Source organism: Gymnoscopelus microlampas (genome assembly GCF_963454915.1).
Source record: "Gymnoscopelus microlampas genome assembly, chromosome: 16".
NCBI lineage: Eukaryota > Metazoa > Chordata > Actinopteri > Myctophiformes > Myctophidae > Gymnoscopelus > Gymnoscopelus microlampas.
The window spans coordinates 4,364,333-4,381,333 of NC_139953.1; the positions used below are offsets into that span (position 1 = coordinate 4,364,333).

The 17,001-nt window shown below is 44.1% G+C and overlaps 1 protein-coding gene across 5 annotated transcripts in view; it reads right to left on the bottom strand.

Annotated features, from left to right (window-relative positions):
• Window positions 1–4,000: 4,000 nt before the first annotated feature.
• Window positions 4,001–17,001, bottom strand: part of LOC311062494 (uncharacterized protein) — a 45,094-nt gene continuing 32,093 nt past the window's right edge. The window contains exons 1-5 of one of the 5 annotated variants that reach the window (XM_084081566.1): window positions 14,232–14,271; window positions 13,868–14,139; window positions 11,094–11,237; window positions 6,357–6,440; window positions 4,001–5,906 (exon numbers count right to left, since the gene is read on the bottom strand). In XM_084081566.1, coding sequence (XP_083937692.1) covers window positions 4,234–5,906; window positions 6,357–6,440; window positions 11,094–11,237; window positions 13,868–14,099 — 2,133 coding nt within the window. In that variant the 5' untranslated portion in view covers window positions 14,100–14,139; window positions 14,232–14,271 and the 3' untranslated portion in view covers window positions 4,001–4,233. Of the gene's footprint in view, window positions 5,907–6,356; window positions 6,441–11,093; window positions 11,238–13,867; window positions 14,272–17,001 lie in introns of those variants that run through there. The other 4 variants (XM_084081565.1, XM_084081564.1, XM_084081567.1 and 1 more) reach the window with 4 other exon arrangements.

Genomic DNA, 17,001 nt, shown 5'->3' on the forward strand with positions numbered 1-17,001 from the left:
ACCATAGCATGTCAACTTTGTGAGTCCTTCTAAATCCAAACTAGGGATGTTAACAATTAATCGATTTTCGATTAACTACTGTTAAGAAATTATTCGATTAAATCAAACGATTAACAATTAATTGAAAATTCTGCGGTTCTATCATTGGGCGGTTTTCTGTGAATGTAATGCTGATGTAATGTCTCGCCACAACACACAAGGGCGCCATTGCTTAGTATAATTATTTTCAAGAGGCCACACCACGCCTACACCAGCTGCCTACACCCTCCAGTGACACACGCGAGTCGACAGGAAAAAAAAAAAGAAAACAAACATGAAGCGGGTAAAACAAAGTCCTGTGTGGGAACACTTTGAACTTAAAAACCAAGACAAAGATGCAAGGTGTAAAATATGTGACGCTGTTTTCAAGTACAGCAATTCAACCAGTACGTTAATGTACCACCTAAAAAACCCACATGCAGTCGTGTTGTTGGGGGAGAGTAGTGGATCGCAACCTAAAATACCTGCAGCGTTTGCCAAAAAAAAAGACGTGTGATGAGGCACGAACGGAGAGCATTACCCAGAGGAATTGCAACATGGTTGCAAAAGACATGATGCCAATAAGCGTAGTGGATGGCCAGGGGTTTCAAGGGCTATTAAACTTCATTGAGCCAGGGTACAATATCCCTTCTCGAGGAACCATAACAACCCGCACGGAAGCACGCTACAAAGTAAAAAAAGCAGAGCTGAAAACACAGTTAGCCACAACAAATGTAGCTCTGACAACAGATTGTTGGACTTCGTTAACAACAGAAAGCTACATCACAGTCACTTGCCACTACATGGAGAAGGACTGGGAGATGAAGTCCGCGGTCCTGGTCACAGAAAGCATGTCGGTGAGCCATACGGCTGAGAATTTAGCTGAAAAATTAAACAAGGTCGTGGAGTCATGGGGACTGACCGGACGAGTGATCGCCTGTGTTCACGACAACGCGCGGAACATAGTCTCGGTAAACAGACTAGATCGAGTCAACTGGGCCTCGGTTCCATGCTACGCGCATACTCTACAGCTGGCCGTCAACGACGGGTTCGCTGTCCACCTGCACAGAGTCATTGCAGCTGCGGGGAGATTGGTAAAACACTTCAACCACAGCACCAAAGCCACCAAGGCGCTGGAAGCGAAGCAAGTGTCAATGAATGTGGCAGATCATCAACTCATTCAGTCCTGTAAAACCAGGTGGAACTCTGTATGTGACATGTTTGCCAGACTAGTAGAACAGCAGTGGGCAGTGTGCGCCGTGCTTTCAGACCGCACAGTGACCAAGCTGACAGACGCTCGGACACTGGAGCTGAAAGACGAGCACTGGCAAATAATGGAGGATGTAGCGCCTGTGCTGGAAGCACTCAAGTGTGCAACTACCTTCATGTCTAGAGAGAGTGAGGTGTCCATCTCCAACACATATCCCATCAAATTCAGTCTAATCAACATCCATCTCAAGAGAGTAGAGGGAGACTCCAGCAAAGTGGCAGAATTCAAATTTAAAGTGGCTTCTTCACTGAGTGAAAGGATGAAGGTAATAGCTAATGTCCATTATAATTATAATTAATACAACACTAATGTAATCAACCTAAAATATATATTTACAGTTAAAATGCATCAGCTCTACACTACACTTACTATTTTTTGATTTCCACATACATAGCATTGTTACCACCAACAAATAACATTGCCCATGTAAGGTTAGGTGGCGCTGCTTATCAGTGGTGTAAAGTAACTACTGTAAGTACATTTACTCAAGTACTGTACTTAGCTACAATTTTGGGGTACTTTTCTTTAATGGAGTACTTCCAATTGTCTGCACTTTTACTTCTACTCCACTACATCTCAAAGGCAAATGTACCTTTACTCCAGTCCACTACAATTATTTGAAAACTTTAGTTACTAGTTATTTGCAGATATAAATTATTACATTATAAAACAAACATACATTAACCGCTTTAGCCCTATTTTATACCAAGGCTATTTGAAAATAGCAGATCTACAAGCTCAACGCAACGCGTTGTGAGCTTGTAGATCTGCTATTTTCAAACATTTTAGTACTTTTACTTTTGTTAATTGTTACTTTTATTTTAAGTACATTTTGATACCATTACTTTTGTACTTTTACTCAAGTACATTTTTAATTCGGGACTTACTTGTAACAGTCTAACAGAGTACTTCTACATTGCAGTATTATTGATACTTTTACTTATGTAAAACATTTGAGTACTTTTTCCTCCACTGCTGCTTGATATAATATATAGAATTTAAGTTATCATATTATTATTATTTATTTGACACGGGTAGCGTCTGATGACCTCACATCAACAACACCAATGATAGCGACGATGCTGGACCCTCTGCACAAGCACCTGGGATTTCTGACCCCAACCAGGAGGATTTCAGCAAATGCCAAACTGATTGAACTGGCTCTAGCAGAAGATGCGAGCTCCACAACAACAGATGAAGCAACTCAAGCAAGCGGTACCTCTACCTCTACCGCTGCCACTAGAGCAGTGGTTCTCGACCTTTTCAGGCCGTGACCCCCAAAATGATCATATTTGAACTGGGGACCCCCCATTTTGTTTGACTCCATTCCACAGATAAATATTGTGAAAATAGCAGATCTACAAGCTCACAACGCCTCGCGTTGCGAGGCGTTGTGAGCTTGTAGATCGGCTATTTTCACAATATTTGCCTCTTTCTTATATTATTTGAGAATTTGGCCAATGTTTTATAATATAGTTTGTTGATTACTTTTGATGCAGTAATGGTCTTTTTCTTTTCTTTAATTTATTTTAATTTTTTAGGTATTAAAAAGGTCTTAACAGTCCATAAATTGTCACTTCACTGTCATCTGGGGACCTGCCCAAAATCATGTGGGGACCCCCCTGGGGGTCCCGACCCACAGGTTGAGAACCACTGCACTAGAGAGGACAACGTGCCAGTCCAGGCCCAGGTCGACGTGCCTGTGCAGGGAGCTGCGCTTCAGAGGCGCAGATCAGCTATGGTTCTACTCCTGGGTGCCAACTATACCACCAACCAGCACTGATGATGTGGAAAAAGAAGTGGACAGTTTTCTGAAGGATCCCGCAGTGGGACTTGATGCTAGTCCCACAGAGTGGTGGAAAGCCAATGAAGGAAGGTTTCCGAGGTTGGCAAAAGTCGCACGGCGATACTTGTGTATCCCTGCCACATCGGTCCCTTCTGAACGTGTGTTCTCAGCAGCTGGCCTTACTGTAAACAGGCTGCGCTCACGGCTCACTCCTGAGCATGTAGATATGCTGATATTCTTGAATAAAAATGAATAAATAGGTCTATCTATTTCCTCTCGGGGTGACATAAGGTACCTAGAACTACCTACCTACCTACCTATCTATGCATAATGAGGAAGAGAGCCTATTCAAAACAGTGACATTTTCACTTTAAGCCTGAGCTTAACATTTTAAGTTGACTGTTCTAGTCATGGATGCTTAATTTTCAGTTTAAGTCAGCCTATAGGCTAGGCCAACTAATTTCACTGTCACTTCTCACTTTTCCCAGTTCAAGAGGGATTATAGAAAATAAATGCTGCTGCTAATAATTTTGCATGCTGTGACAGACGAGACAGTGCACTTTTCATTTGATTGTATGTTCCTCATCCAAAGATGCCATTGCCTGTATCTGAAATGGTCAAATAAATATTTGATTAATGAATATATGCCTTTTGTATTCTATATCAGCAAAATGTAGATTTTTATGTTAGACCTTATTGAGGGAAATTAAGATTCTCAGATTTTTAAAAAAAACGCCGCTTATCAGTTAACCGGTTAATCGGTTAATAAGGTTATCAATTATCAATTAATGAATTGATCGATAATTTGCATCCCTAATCCAAACTAAATATTAGCATTAAAAAAAAGAATTGAAAAAAATATGTTGATTTTCATCTTTGGTATCTGACTTGTCATTGTCACTTGTCGTTGTCATCCTGGACCTGGATTATATTGAATGATCATCCATCTGTGATCATACATCTACGTCTGTGTGTGATATCACGTGTCAATTAAGATTGCTTTTTTGAAACAGGCATTCACTACTTGTTCATCTAACAGCTTCCCCCTTGTATGAATCCTCATTATCTTCACATGTGCATTTTGATCAAAGCATTTGCCAACAGCTGCAGCTAAAGGGTTTTTCTGCCTGTATGAGTCCTCATGTGTTCTTCCAGAATATCATTTAGACGGAAGCTTTTTTTTGTTTGTTTTTTTACAAACTGGGCAAGCAAAGGGCTTGTCCCCTGCATGAGACCCTTTGTATTTTAGATTACCCTTTTTACCAAAGCCTTTACCACAAACTGTACAAGCAAAGTTCTTTCCCCCTGTATGAGAACTCATATGATTCTTGAGACCTTGCATGTGACTAAAGCCTTCATCACAAACTGTACAAGCAAAGGGCTTTCCCCCCTTATGAGTCCTCATGTGTATTTTTAGATGCCCCTTTTGACTACAGCTTTTACCACAAACTGTGCAAGAAAATGGCTTTTCTCCAGTATGAGTCATTGTGTGTTTTTTTAGCACGGTACTTCGACTAAAGCCTCTACCACAAACTGTACAAATACATGGCCTTTCCCCTGTATGAGTCCTCATGTGTCCTTTTAAGGCACCACTTTGACTACATCCTTTGCCACAAACTGTACACGTAAAGGGTTTTATACCTGTATGAGTCCTCATGTGCGTTTTCAGATGACCCATTTGACCAAAGCCTATAGCACAAACTGTGCAAGCATAAGGCTTTTCCCCTGTATGAGTCCTCATGTGTGTTTTTAGGTCGCTACTATGACCAAAATCTTTACCACAAACTTTGCAATTAAAGGGCTTTTCCCCTGTATGAGTCCTCATGTGCGATTTCAGGTTACACATTTGACCAAAGCCTGTACCACAAACTTTGCAAGTAAAGGGCTTTTCCCCTGTATGAGTCCTCATGTGTTTTTTTACATCACGGTTGTGTACAAAATCTTTACCACAAACTTTGCAACTAAAGGGTCTTTCCCCTGTATGAGTCTTCATATGTGTTTTCAGATTACTCATTTGGCTATGGCCTTTACCACAAACTTTGCAAGTAAAGGGTTTTTCCCCTGTATGAGCCCTCATGTGTGTTTTTAGATCACTGTTGCAACCAAAACCTTTACCACAATTTTTACAAGTAAAGTACTTTTCCCCTGTGTGAACAAGTGTGTGCCTTTTCAGACTTACCTTGTGATTAAATATTTTGCCACACTCAGTACAAGTGAAACTTTTCTTCCCTGTGTGACTCTTCATGGAGTGAGTTTGTTTTGACGATGGCAGGTCCTGGGACAGCTTGTGGCTTGAAGATGATGTTTGTCCTTCCGCATTTTGTGTCTTGGGTGAAGTCAGTGTGTTTACAACCGACTGACCTTCCCTGGTCTCCTCCAACTCATCACTGTCTTCAGTGACGTCAGATTCAGAACAGTGTGGAGAGAGGAGCTGGTCACTACTAGTTGGTTGTGATGTACCAGGCTCCTCTACATCAGCTTGTGTTTTTATGTGTTCATCACTCATTGGTTGTGATGTTCCACAGTCTTCTACATCAGCTTGTGTTTTCATGTGTTCAGTTGAGGTTCTGGCTACAGGTTCTATCTTTCCGTTGTCATCATCATCTTCACCTTTCACTGCTGGTAATGTCAACGTTGACCCATCAGCCTCTGGTCTTTGAAGTAGCTCCTCCTCTTCCTCTTTAATATGTGGAGGTTGTGGTTCCTCCTGGACCAGACTGGGGCTCCTCTCCTCATGTTGTGGAGGTTGTGGTTCCTCCTGGACCAGACTGGGGCTCCTCTCCTGCAGTTCAGGGAAACCCTCCTCTTTACACACAAGGAAGGGCAAGTTGTCTAGGGGGGGGGGGGGTGAGAGAAAAAACATTAAAGGTTTGACCTTAACATTATTTCATGCAGTGTTTCCTCTGTTTCATAGCGTTGGTGGTTGTAAATTCAGCTCATGCAGTGTTTCCTCTGTTTTATAGCGTTGGTGGTTGTAAATTCAGCTGTAAATACATTTTCCATTTCCAAACCATGAGTCTATTCTCAAAAAATGCCATTTGCGACAAACATTCTAATTTACCAACATTCTAATTTACCAACACATGCTCAGAGCATATTCCAGTCTGGATGTGCATGCTCTTCTACTTCTCTGTTGATAAGAGGATAGCCTTACAATAAAACAGAAAAAATGAGAGAGAGAGAGAGAGAGAGAGAGAGAGAGAGAGAGAGAGAGAGAAAGAGAGACAGAGAAAGAGAAAGAGAAAGAGAGAGAGAGAGAGAGAGAGAGAGAGAGAAACGTACTGATGTCCAGGTGGTTTTCAGGTTCCTGTTTAATAGAAACACTCCAACTCATCTTCACCTTCAGGCTGGACTCCGCACACTGGTCTGCAATGAAGTACAATGAGGGCTTTAATAATAAGGACATTTATGTGACATGAATAAGGACTTTAATAATAAGGACTATGATGTGATAATAAGGACTATGATGTGACATGAATAAGGACTTTATTAATAAGGACATTGATGTGATCAGATTGGGCTGTGACGGCCGGCCCAATCTGAGGCATTTGACCCAAATTAAACGAGCCATCACTAATTGACTAATGATGGTTGACACCTGGCAATCAGACCTGCCAACATTGGGGAAATGTTTTGAGTACCACACTCGCACGCTTTTTGAATGGGGCCCATTCAAATGAATGGGGCCCATTCATTGGGCAAGAGGGTATGTCACGTCACCGGCCGTCCCTTCCTCTTTCCGGAAGGACATATAAGGCCCGGTCGTGACGTAGTACTTCCTCTTCAGTTCCTCTGTTAGCAGATGTAACTACGGCTCACACGCATTAAAACTGAATTTATTTAACAACAACTAAAATCTTCGATTCCAGTCTTCACGAGAGAAACCAGCTTTAGCCCTAAAAGCGGAGATTAGGATAAATCACCCACAGGTTTTCTCTCGCTCTAGAAACCATCTTTACAACTTATTTCTACCTCGTGGCAAGTTGGCTAACTAGCCACCTTTAGCTGCTAACTAGCTACCTTAGCCCCTAACTTGGCTGCTAACTAGCCACTTTAGCTGCTAGACTACAGCCACAGCTTCCGCTAGCACCTCGTTTCTTTAGGCTAACTCCCCGTATAGAGCTTTTAGCCTAGTTTACGGCCGCCTCTCACGATGGCCAACGCTAGCAGCGTCTCCACCTACGATGGCCCCCTACCATCACGGCGATGTGGACTCCCAGACTGCTCGGCCCTGATCGCCGGGGACAGCAGCAGCGGTGAGTCGCCCGCCATCACCGGCCCCTTGCGCCGCAGAGACGCTGAGGCCTTGGATGCTAGTAGCGGCTCCCGCACCGCAACGGCACTCCCACCTCCCACCTCCCCCCTCCCCCCCTCTACCCCCCCTCTACCCCAGTAGCCACGAGCGGCGGTTCTCATCGCTCGCAGCACCTTGATGGGACCCCACCACTATCTGCCACGGGCCCTGTGGGTCGCAGCACTAGCCTCCCACGGAGCCGCAGAAACCAGCACCCGACCACCGCCGCTGTGAGTGCTGATATTCACTACTCCTAGCCCCGCCGTGGCCAGGCACAATCCGCCGTTATTGTTCCTGATGGTTCTCTTCTAGAACAACACACCAGCTGCCCTCCCCCCCCGCCCCAAGCGGTCCTTCCAAACAGCAGGTTCCAGCCCCAGGAGGACGTTTATTACTCGGACGAGGAATATTCGGGCGGAGAGGAGGAGGACGACGACGACGAAGGGGAACTCCCGTGCTACCAGCGCTCCAGCGACAGCGTCTCGCGCAGCCCCAGTCCTGAGCATGGAGTCGACTCCGGAGCCACATCGGCCCATATCGGAGCAGTGATCTCCACCAGCACCCCCCTCCCGTCCGGCTCATCTGGTCACCTTAGCACCACCAAGCTCTCCATTTCCTCCGTCTTCGAGAGGGCGGTGGCTAGGTGCAGGCAGCAGCTTCCAGTTGAGGAGATACAAGCCTCCTCCTCCGCACCCACGCCGGCGTTCGCAGGCATGGTCGCCCTAGAACCTCACCAGCCCCGTGTGAGGAAGCTGCCAGTGGCCACTGGATCTAAAGAGAACTTCCAGACCGCCTGCAAGGGCCACGCCGATCCCCGTAAGTTCCCCGAGCTTGATGCTGCAGGACCTCAAATGTGAGGCGGCGTCGGGCGTCTTTGAGCCCCCTCCTCCCCCCAATGCTGCCAGGTCACAACGTTGCGACGCCACCCGACCCCCTCGGGGGCGGGGTACACGACACTGACCACCCTGTTCCTCCCAGTGTCTGACATACCTAGAAGGAGACACAGCATTGCCGACCGTCCCACCCAGGTCTGCTAGGTCGGCGTGGGTGGGAGCGGTACAAAATATAATGCCTGTTTTTTGTGCCAATAAATGTGTTACAAAGAACCAAACCTTGCATTATTCAAACCCTGTCGAAATAAGTCCACAGTGCTAGGAAAAGGGCTGGTGCTCGGCTTTCCAAACACTGCTGGATACAACATATAATGCCTATCACTGTGTCAATATATTGTTATATAATGCTTGTCATTGTGCCAATATGTTTGTTACACTTGCCACACCTTGCATTATTCAAATCCTGTTGAAATAAGCCCAAAAGTACTTGGAAAAGGGCCGGTACTCGGCTTTCCAAACACTGTTGGGATACAACATATAATGCCTATCATTGTGTCAATATATTGTTATATATCGCTTGTCATTGTGCCATTATGTTTGAAACTTTTACCACACCTTGCATTTTCAAACCCTGTTTGAAATAAGCCCACAGTGCTTGGGAAAGAGCCGGTTTCTCGGCTTTCCAAACACTGCTGGGATACAAAATATAAAGCCTATCATTGTATCAATATATTGCTATATAATGTTCGCCATTATGCCAATGTGTTTGTTACACTGAATTTAATAACACCAGTGCAGGTAATAAGACCAGTATCACCTCTGTCCGCCAGAGGGCGCCTTTGCACAGGGATCATGCCGGTTTTATCTCCCGTCCGACAGAGGGCGCCAAAACGCCACTGTAGTAAAGGCATTTCACAAGATGGCCGCACGGAAGGTAGGCAAGATGGCGACAACCAGGTTAAACCGGATGTTGACATCGAGGAGGCATCGCGTGCAGGGTCACGTGACTTCCTCGAATTCCCCAGTCAGTCATATAACACCTATACTGTCTCTAGTGGGCGCCACACGTGTGGCCCCACCAGATCGACCGACCACGTCACTAGTTCCCATGCTTACGACCGAACGGTTTGTGGGACAAATGACGCCAGCAGCCCCCCCCCCAACCCTCCCGCTCGCTGGTTAACACAGTGGAAAGCTTGCAACCCACCTCCTTAGGTGCTCCGCACCATACAGAAGGGTTACAAGATATATTTTTCCGCAAAACACCCCGTGTCGGACAAGGTATTGTTCTCCCATGCGACGGGCGGAGCTGCGCTGACTTTGGGAGAGGAGGTTCTCTCTCTCCTAAGCAAGGGCGCTATCAGAGAGGACCAAGCGTGTTTACAACCCTCTGTGTACTGTGCCCCCCTCGTCTCTGGAGGGCGACAGAACGCCTCCACCGAGGAAGAAGGCCCGACTAACAACTCTAACTCGACAGCCAGGGCTAGACAAGATGGCGACGACCAAGTTAGACTGAATGTTGACGTCGAGGAGGAATCTTGTGCACGGTCACGTGACTTCCCCAAATTCCCCGGTCAGTCATATAACGCCCATACTGTCTCTAGCGGGCGCATCACGTACGGGCCCACTGGATCAGACAACGACGTCACAGTTCCCATGCAAACTACGAAACGGTCTGTGGGGCGAATGACGCAATGGAAAGCTTGCAACCCATTTTCTTGGGCGTTACGCACCATACGGAAGGGTTACAGACTACAATTCACTGTGAAACCTCCCATGTCGGACAAGGTATTGTTCTCCCATGATTCACTTAGCGGCTAACTGCCCCCACTCGCAACGACACATAGCAGTGTTGTTTCTCTAGTGCAGCGCATAGCCAGCCCCGCTGAGGCAACACCACGGTGACCACCTACCAGCGCTACCCTCCACGACCTCCAGCGGGCACCGCGTGTGCAGACCCGCTGGATCACGTGACGACGTCACCGATCCCCTTGGAAACGGATGTCAACGTCTCCTCGTTCATGGTGTGTCAGCCTTTGACTAGCTTGGATAGCTTCTATGCTAGCAGAGACCTACACGCACTCTCGTGAGTTCGGAGTGCTTGTGTTTCTCTAATAACGACGGGAAGGTTCTTTTGAGACCGAACCTGCCGTTTGTTACCAGGACCGGGGTGGTGGCACCGGCTCCGGTTGAGTTGGTGGCTTTCCATCTACCTCCTTTCGCATCGGCGGAGGATAAGCGGTTGCATTGTCTCTGCCCAGTGAGGGCTTTGAAAATCTATTGTCAGAGGACGGCGGCCAGCAGGTCGTCTACGCAGCTCTTTGTCTCCTATGGCCGCGGTAACCAGATGAAAATGATCGCCAGAGCGATGCTCTCCAGGTGGATCGTTGAGGCTATATGGCTCGCCCATACTGGTGGTGGAGCCCCGATACCTAATGGACTGAAGGCTCACTCTACTAGAGGAGTGGCTGCATCCTGGGCCCTCTCTAGGGGGAGCTTCGGTTCAAGAGATTTGCACGGCCGCTGATTGGTCGTCACCTTCGACCTTTGCAGGCCTCTTATAGCCTGGACGTGGCGGCGTCCTAGTTGGTGCACGCAGTCCTAGGTGAAGCGGCCGCATCTACTTGAGGTTTTCTCCTCCTTATTTTTTCATTCCAATGCTGGGATTTGCATGGTCATATTAATAATGGTCTTTTGTATGTTTTGTGAGGTTATACAACGAAAGTGATTTATTTTATGCAAAGGATAATTGACGGCGATTCGGTCATTGTTGAGAAATAAACCAGACGGGGTGATTAAATCCTGAAAGTAAACACACTCGCCCGATTTGTTTTCGGGGACCGCTTGCCCCTGTACAACTTTACTAAATGTTGTAAATTAAACAGTACATACCTATCCTGTGCAACTTTAATACAGGTTGCATCGTTGCATCAAACAGTCCACGTCCCTGGTCCGTCTCTCGCTGTCCCTTTGACAACGTCGAGTATTTTTGGGAGGCCATCTCTCTAGATACGGTAGACCTCTCCTTGTGGGGCTCTGTGGAAATCACCAGTAGAAATGACTTTTGGTTATCATTCAGTAACCTTACATTGTACCATGTAATCAAATCACACTAGACTTTTACCATGTTCTGTTCAGTTGAAAGGTGCAGTCACTAGGTGTGCTACAGTAAGTGCAAAAATAATTGTCCCCATCCTGATGTAAACACCAAGTGAAAATGTAAATTAATTTAAATAAATGAAAAAGAAAATCCCAGTAACTGATACAAGTAAAAAAATATTGCCGATCCACAAGCTTAACATCATCATTGTGAGCTTGTGGATCGGCTATTTAAGTGACTTTATTGGTCCTGGTTTGTGTTTTTGGAAATATGGTCACCTTAACGTACGTAAAACGTGTTTACAAACCTGCAGCGTGTAGTTTGGTGGTGTGTATGCAACATGCTAGCCTTGGATCATACATGTATTTTATCGATTTTTACATTTGCAAATCTATGTTCGTCTTGGTCATTACTCCCCAATTGTCACTGGAGTGAACATCGGCCCGTAAAGTCTGTATTTCTCCGAACATTTACAAATGCAAAACCCGGTAGTCAAGGATGTTAACTAGGCATTTGGAATCGTCGTGCACTGTATTAGTCCGTATTTTTCGATTGATATGCATTTTAATTCCATCTGTGCATGAATGAACCCCATTTTCCCCCTTTGTTTAGTTTAAATTGAGTGTAATGCCGGCTTTCACCAGATGCGCCCCGCCACCAAGGAAGCTAAATTAAGGAAAGGACACCAAAGTAATTTTCTCTATCCAGACATTCCAGCCGGAAGATTCGTCGCTATGCATGTGACGATATGGAAATCACAATTATTGTGGCCAAAATAAGAGCGATTCACAATATTAATCGCAATTTATGCAAATTAAGCTTATACAATTTTAAAATTATAGAAAACGGACTGGATTCACTTGACCTGTAATTTTTTAAGAAATATGTTTATTGTCGGTCACTCAGGACAATTTTTAAACATCCAACAGCCTTTCTTGACAGTCACATATCATTTGCTCAAATACATGTTTTTAATAACATTTTAAAAGGTATACATATCCAACAGATGCTGACTCACACGGATCTAGAGCAGTAGTTCTCAACCTGGGGGTCGCCAAATAATTTGGGGGGGGGGTCGCCAGATTTTTTGGTGAATTTGAACTCCAAGTAATTCATAATATAAGGTGCCTCTGCAAAGACACAGCCTAGAGGGGAAAATGTCAATGAATTAATTGACCCAATAACTTCATTCAGAAGTAATCAAAGATGACATCTCTACTTCTATTGCTATATAAATAGCAATCTGACAACGGAAAGTTAAAACGGAAAGGGACATGCTGCTATAAAATAATGCCTAATTTATACTTGGTTGAGCGCTGTGTCACTCACTAAAACAAGCCGATCTACGAGCTCAAAAATGTAATGAGAGGCTACAAGAGATATCTGTGCAACAGCTGCAAAGTGTGCATATTTAAGGTCATTTTTTGCAACCAAAAGACCATGTTGTATTATGCAAGTACATAATGAAGTTGACCAAAGTTTCTCAGCTGCATTTAAAAGACATTTTCTTTATTATATTAAGCCTTTAAATGTCTTAATAACTTAATATAGGGTGCATTTGGAAATTAAGCACTGAGCGCACTGGCCCATACAGACTAATATGCGAGTGCGCTCCCGGTGTGCATTTCCGAACGCACCATAGATCAAAATGATAATGTGAACAATCATGGTGCCGAGTCCCCCTGGTTTATAGCGGTGTTCGATTTTTTTACATTGCCAACTCTCACATGTACATAAACGTTCAGATTTCAAATATAAAGTGCTTACCCCCGAGCCACGGATGTTACAAGGCGATCCGGACCGCGATAAGTACCTGTATCTCCTGTATTGTTCAATAAAAAGCATTTTAATCCCATCGCCAGCCATTTTCTTTTTTTTTGGGTAATGTATCAGAGTGGAATACACCTCCCAACCATTAGTGTCGCATGGTTGAAAGTATGGGAGAAAATTTGGAGAAAATGGCCGGCGATCGGATTAAAATGCTTTTTATTGAACAATACGGGAGATACGGGTACTTATCGCGGTCCGGGTCGCCTTGTAACATCCGTGGCTCGGGGGTAAGCACTTTATATTTGAAATCTGAACGTTTATGTACATGTGAGAGTTGGCAATGTCAACAAAATCGAACACCGTTATAGACCAGGGGGACTCGGCACCATGACGCTTGTATACAAGAGTCATGTGAACCATGGCTAATACATGCAGTGTGTAGTGTGATGCTGCGTATGTAACACACATACCTGTGGTGTGTAGTGTGATGTTGTGTGTGTAACACAAACACGCAGTGTGTAGTGTGATGCTGTGTGTGTAACACACATACCTGCAGTGTGTAGTGTGATGTTGTGTATGTAACACACATACATGCAGTGTGTAGTGTGATGTTGTGTATGTAACACACATACATGCAGTGTGTATTTTGTTGCTGTGTATGTAACACACATACATGCAGTGTGTATTTTGATGTTGTGTGTGTAACACACATGCATGCAGTGTGTAGTGTGATGGTGTGTATGTAACACACATACCTGCAGTGTGTAGTGTGATGTTGTGTATGTAACACACATACCTGCAGTGTGTAGTTCGGTGTTGTGTAGTGTCTCTATCTCTCTCTGGAAGAGGTTGCACATGAACTCTGCAGCCGCACTGAGGTGCTCCAACACAAACACTCTGACAAGCTTCACACAACAAACATCAGCACCACGCTGCTGTTTGTCCAAAACACACAATATCTCCTCTCCCACCGACGTCATGTGTGCATTTATCTTCAGCCGTACAGACTCCATTGTTTTTACCTCCATTATGAGACGGTTTTCACCTCCTTTATGAGACAGTTTTCACCTCCTTTGTGAGACGGTTTTCACCTCCTTTGTGAGACGGTTTTCACCTCCTTTGTGAGACGGTTTTCATCTCCTTTGTGAGACGGTTTTCACCTCCTTTGTGAGACGGTTTTCATCAGGCGCTATGATGTTCCAGGGGTAATTTCTCCATTCCGACAACTCACCACTCCGACTAGTGGCTTCCGCGTGCGGTTAGGGTTAGGTGTAGGGTTCGTTAACGTCGGAAAGGCGACATGTCTGAAAGGCGACATGCACCCGATGTTCCAACGCAACGAAGAACCAAACTTTCCTTTGTTGTGAAAAACGACACGCTCTACTTCCGGAAGTTCCGGATCAACGTGCTTAACGCATGCGCAATAATGGATCCAGGCACTGTTGCTTTAATGCCTTTCGCCACCTGGTGGAGGAGATGTGTAACTGTCACAATGATAGACAGACAGACAGACAGACAGACAGACAGACAGACAGACAGACAGACATACTGTTGTTTAAAATATATATATATATCATCTATGAATACAATAGCCTACATCCATCTACGAAAATAGCCAATCTGGAAGCTCACAACGTGTCAAGCTTGTAGATCTGCTTCTGCTAATGTTGTAGAAAAGAAAAGTGTAGAAAGAAACATGAATAAAATAGCCTACAATATGCAAGTATAATCAATATGGTTTTTAATTTTTCAGAGGCGAACATGACGACCTGCTCACATTATTGAGTCATTTCAAAATTGCGAACAACAGCAAAGTTAACAAGTCAAATAATGCTCAAACATATCTACATACTACAGCGTCACGATATTTAATCAAACCTGTAATTACATCTCTCTCATAAGGTAGGCTATGTACAGTGGTTCTCAACCTGTGGGTCGGCACCCCCAGGGTCTTTGTTACATGTGTGTGATTTTGGGGGCTGTCCCCAGATGACAGTGAAGTGATAATTTAAGGACCTTTAAGACCTTTTTAATACCAAATAAAAAGAAGAAAGACAACAAAGAAAAAGACCATTACAGCATAAAAGGTAATCAACAAACTAACTGATCAAACATTGGCCAAATTGTCAAATAGCATAAGAAAGAGGCAAACATTTTGAAAATAGCCGATCTTCAAGCTCACAACGCGAGGCGTTTGTGAGCTTGTAGATGAATTGCTGCCCATTTTCCCAGTAGTCTAATCTTTTGTTATACAATGGCTCCTTAATCACTCTTCTTAATTCTGTAATCATATATATTTTCTGTGTGTCTCCTGCTGCGAGTTTGCGCACCGTTTGCGGAGTGACATTGATATGCTCAGTTGGCTCAAAAAATCCTCTGCGTCCCGTCTGCGACCCAGGGGAGATCAATTTGCGTCCCAAATACATATTTTTATGTCAGGTTTCCCTTATTCTAGAGGGGGGGGGGGGGGGGGGGGGGTTAGGCTATGACTTTTACAGGGGCAAGCTTCGAACTGCAGCCACCTGTAAGTGCCTTTTAGAGCGGTTTTGAAGGAGAGTAGGAATTTACACTCCTTTATGACTGTTGGTAGGGCGTTTCACAATTGTGTGGCATAGCAGGAGAACAAATTGAACCCCTTGTTAGAGACAAATCTGGGTTGGACGTGATTAGTGGAGCTCCCTATGGTGTTTTGATTGTGTACTTCATTGTTCAGTAGCTATTATGAGGTAGGCCTGTATTGTTCACAGTAGTTATTATGGGGTAGGCCTGTATTGTTCACAGTAGTTATTATAGGGTAGACTGTATTGTTCACAGTAGTTATTATGGGGTAGGCCTGTATTGTTCACAGTAGTTATTATGGGGTAGACTTGTATTGTTCAGAGTAGTTATTATAGGGTAGACCTAGACTGTATTGTTCACAGTAGTTATTATGGGGTAGACTGTATTGTTCACAGTAGTTATTATAGGGTAGACTGTATTGTTCAAAGTAGCTAGGGGTAGACTATATTGTTCACAGTAGTCATTATAGGGTAGGCTGTATTGTTCAAAGTAGTTATTATGGGGTAGGTAGGCCTAAATACACGATTTACACAATTAGAGTAGATGAACCAGACATCTTTTGATAAAATGTCTTTAATGATATATGAAACAAATAAAACACATGTAGCAGTGAAACCTTTATTACAAAAAGGAATAACAGCAAATATTTGTCTTTACAAAAACACTTCTACTTCTACTTACTTACAAAAAAAGGTAAGTATAATTTAAACAAGTAATCAAACTAAGTGATGATGTCGTCTGTCTTTCTGGCACCAACCAAATATGGACCATAACATGTCAACTCTGTAAGTCCTTCTAAATCCAAACTAAATATTAGCATTAAGGCAATGTTGAACAAAAAAAAATTGTCTACTCACTATGACTGCGGTGCTGAATGAAAAATATATATAATTTTGTCAACTCCGTAAGACTCCATAAGATGTCAACTCCGTCTTATGGAGTTAACATCTGAATAAAATAATAGTGGGAGGTTGGCCCATTGCATGGTTTAATCAACACTTTGATCTTTTAAAATATATTTTCCGGGCAGATTTGAAGAGTATCTTAACACAATCCCTGCCACTGACGCAGATCTACAGTACGTCTTTTCAAATCAGGATGACAGTAGAGGGCGCTCTTCTCCAACCTATGAATGATCCTTTGACTGAGAGAAGGCTAGAACAGGACATGACATCATCCCAAAAAAAGTTAACCCGTTCAGTCCCATGTTATGAAATTTAGAAAAACACATCTAGCTCGGATGTCTTCTCCCAGACTGCCTTTTCTGATGAAAACGAGCCTTATTAAACTGCCCATAACAACAGGATGGACGATTGTGGTTAAAAAATAAATTGTTCCGGTGGAATGCAGAGAGTCTGTTTACATCCAGGT